This window comes from Gloeophyllum trabeum (assembly GCF_000344685.1).
Source record: "Gloeophyllum trabeum ATCC 11539 unplaced genomic scaffold GLOTRscaffold_00014, whole genome shotgun sequence".
Lineage (NCBI taxonomy): Eukaryota > Fungi > Basidiomycota > Agaricomycetes > Gloeophyllales > Gloeophyllaceae > Gloeophyllum > Gloeophyllum trabeum.
In genome coordinates this window covers 206288-209200 of record NW_006920423.1, presented here as the reverse complement: position 1 = coordinate 209200, position 2913 = coordinate 206288, and the positions used below count along the sequence as shown (strand labels likewise).

Below are 2913 nucleotides of genomic sequence, written 5' to 3'. Positions count from 1 at the left end.
GGCGCGTGAGTACGGTGCGGGGGGAAGGGGGGAGAGAAGACACGACGCACCGCTCGTGCAGCGCCTTGCGGTACGGCCGCCCGTGCCGCGCGTCGACCGCGCCCACGTCCTCGATAATATAAAAAATCGCAGGCTTGATCCGCGTCCCCGCGGGGTCGCTGCTGATCCGGAACGGCAGCCGCCACGGGTAGAGGCTGAAGAAGAACCAGAGCCCGAGCGGGCCGACGAGCATCGGCGTCGTCATGAGGAAGAAGTCCTCGAGCGGCGGGTCGAGCGCGGACGCAACGGCGAGCGGGATCGCCATGATCGTCAGCGCGGTGGAGTAGATCCACATGAACGAGTCGAGGTGCCACTTTTTGTCGTCGCCCAGCGGGCCGTATTCGTCCCAGTGTTTCCAGACTAGGGAGGGAGGGGTTAGAGGGGATGGCGGGGGAGAGGGGGGACGTACGTTTCCACATGCGGAAGGGCGAGTCGAAGCAGGAGGAGAGGCCCAGCGCGGCGGAGGATATGCCGATCAGGTTCTGCATACTCAAATTCGTGTCTGCACACCACCACCCATCAGCACCTTCCTCCACCTCACGCCCAAACGAAGCCACTCACAATCGCGCAGGACGTAGAACAGTATACACGGCGCCGCGAGGTTGCAGAAAAGCACGAAGAACACGTACGCAAGGATCTGCGGGGCAAACGGCCATATCAGTCTCCCGAAATTCTGTCCTGGCAATGACCGACTCACGGAATTTCGATGGTGCATGAAGCCATAGGCTATCGGCGGCGGCATGTCGCGCACCATCGGCGTCGCCGTGTTCTGCGACTCTGCGCTCGAGAACCTCCGCGCGCCCTCCTCTCCCGCCGTCGTCCTACCACTCATAGAATTAGCATTACTCGTCGTCGTCGTCGTCGTCTTTTCGTTCACAACAGGATTAGGAGAGGGCGAAGGGGAAGGAGAGAGGGAGGACATCGTTTACAGAGAAGGCGGCGAGGCCAGACATCTGCGTTTGATTATAGGCCCGCGCGCGGGGTGTGCTGACGTCGTGGTGGTGCGCCTGCCAAGAATAGCTGCCGCCGGCGTGTTCTTGGACGCTGTCATCGCTGCACAGGACTTGGAGCCGGTGCGAATTCTCGCTGGGCGTGAGGGAGCAGCCGTGTGGGCGATGGTGTGTGCGCGGTGGTGTAGATATTTGGAGGCGCTGGAGGGGAGGGAGGGGACGGTTGGCCGAGGGCTGGTCACGTGGGGCGTGTCTCTCGAGGCGCGACGAGCGGGAACTGAAGACTCTCCGAAGTGACCCGTCTATACTCGGATGTCCGCGAACCTAGGGTCTGGCACGGGCAGGCATTACCCGGGTACACCCACCGCCCGACCCGTACTTTACCCGTGCGGGTGTACCCGTACGGATCATGGGTACCCATCCGTTGTACCCGGGACGGGTACGGGCAGGACCAGTGCTAGGGTGGGTAGACCGTGGGTCACCCGTGGGCCGAGGACCTATTTACCTGTATTTACTTGTATCTGGAGTGCTGACTGTGTTGGCAACGAATGTCTCGTCCAAGTCTCGTCCGTTCGCTCCACCTTCACTCCTGTACAGTCTGTACTATCAACGCCGTCGTCGTCATCATCTCCTTCGTCGCCCGTACCGCAATCTACGATCCATAGTTTCATTAGCCTTTCCGATGCGGTAGCCGTACATACAGACTCATCATGCCTCCATTGGCCCACAAGCTGGATGACATCTTGGCATATGTACCACTCCATTCAATCACTTACGGCATAATATGTCCTTGCAATCATTCAAGGCCCAGGTAGCAGTAGGCTCATGGATCAAGACCCCTCAGTTATCCGATGGGGAAGTTGTTGCTCAAGTGATTGAGGCAGGTAATAAGGCAGATGCGAAGGGAGGGGGAAGGGCAAAGCAAAAGCAAATGATAGCATATAATTCTTACCCTATACACTATCAGCACGAGATAGAGGTACTTGACAATACACGTACCCGTGGGCACCCATGGGTACACCCACGGGTCTACCCATACCCATGTCACTTTGCCCGGGTCGGGTACGGGCACCGTCCTCGCCAGCACTTTGCCCGCGGGCACACCCACGGGTTAACCCGGGTATACCCATGCTAGACCCTACGCGAACCACGACTGCCAGTTCGTACGTCCGACGCAGTCTTGCATGATGAGAAGCTGCTGACGCATGACAACTCGAGAAGCGCCGGCTGTCGCCGGTGGTATACCTTGCGACCAGTCGTGATAGTACACAGGGACAGCAGCAGTGCATTCCGATTATGGTATTTATTGTCCCCGCGGTAGCCCTGCACATTTCTCTAGGAATTTATTGGCATTCTGGTGAATTTACTTCCATTTTCCCTCTACCTTCTACTCGCCACTGTATTTACATGATTTACCCGCATTTTATAACATATTTCCTTCTATTTCCTGTTCTCCCGCCCCTCCCGCACCCCCGCACCCCCGTCGCCTGCACGCCCGTTGCCCACACACCCTACTGACTAGCCAAAGCAAGACTCAAGCTAGATGCACAGACGCGCCGCGGACAATTGTCCGAGCTGTCAGTCCATCCAGGACGTATTGCGAGCGTCACGGTCGTGCATTCGAGTCCGTCTTGCGCATGCATTCGATGGGCTGTGATACACAATCAAAGTCACGCGCGACTTTTGTCATCGAGGTGGCCGGAAATAATGTTAGGCAAATACATGCAAATATACTAACAGGTTCTAATTTCAAGGAAATTCTGCACGTTTTCACTGGGTCTGAGATCTGAGTCGCCAAAGGCGCCAGAAATGAACAGGTGCTTGTGTTGGCGAAGGACAAGTCAGCTAGGGACATCGAAAGAGCACCATAACATACCACACTATAGCATCGGCCAGAGTCGATCATTAGCATCAGACATGTGAC

At 57.1% G+C, this 2913-nt stretch overlaps 1 protein-coding gene across 1 annotated transcript in view; it reads right to left on the bottom strand.

Annotated features, from left to right (window-relative positions):
• The window catches only part of GLOTRDRAFT_140754 (uncharacterized protein), a 1653-nt gene extending 516 nt beyond the window's left edge, over positions 1-1137 (bottom strand). Inside the window, exons 1-4 of the mRNA XM_007871463.1 lie at positions 737-1137; positions 601-676; positions 449-541; positions 51-399 (exon numbers count right to left, since the gene is read on the bottom strand). Coding sequence (XP_007869654.1) covers positions 51-399; positions 449-541; positions 601-676; positions 737-961 — 743 coding nt within the window. The 5' untranslated portion in view covers positions 962-1137. The remainder of the gene's footprint in view (positions 1-50; positions 400-448; positions 542-600; positions 677-736) is intronic.
• Positions 1138-2913: the final 1776 nt, after the last annotated feature.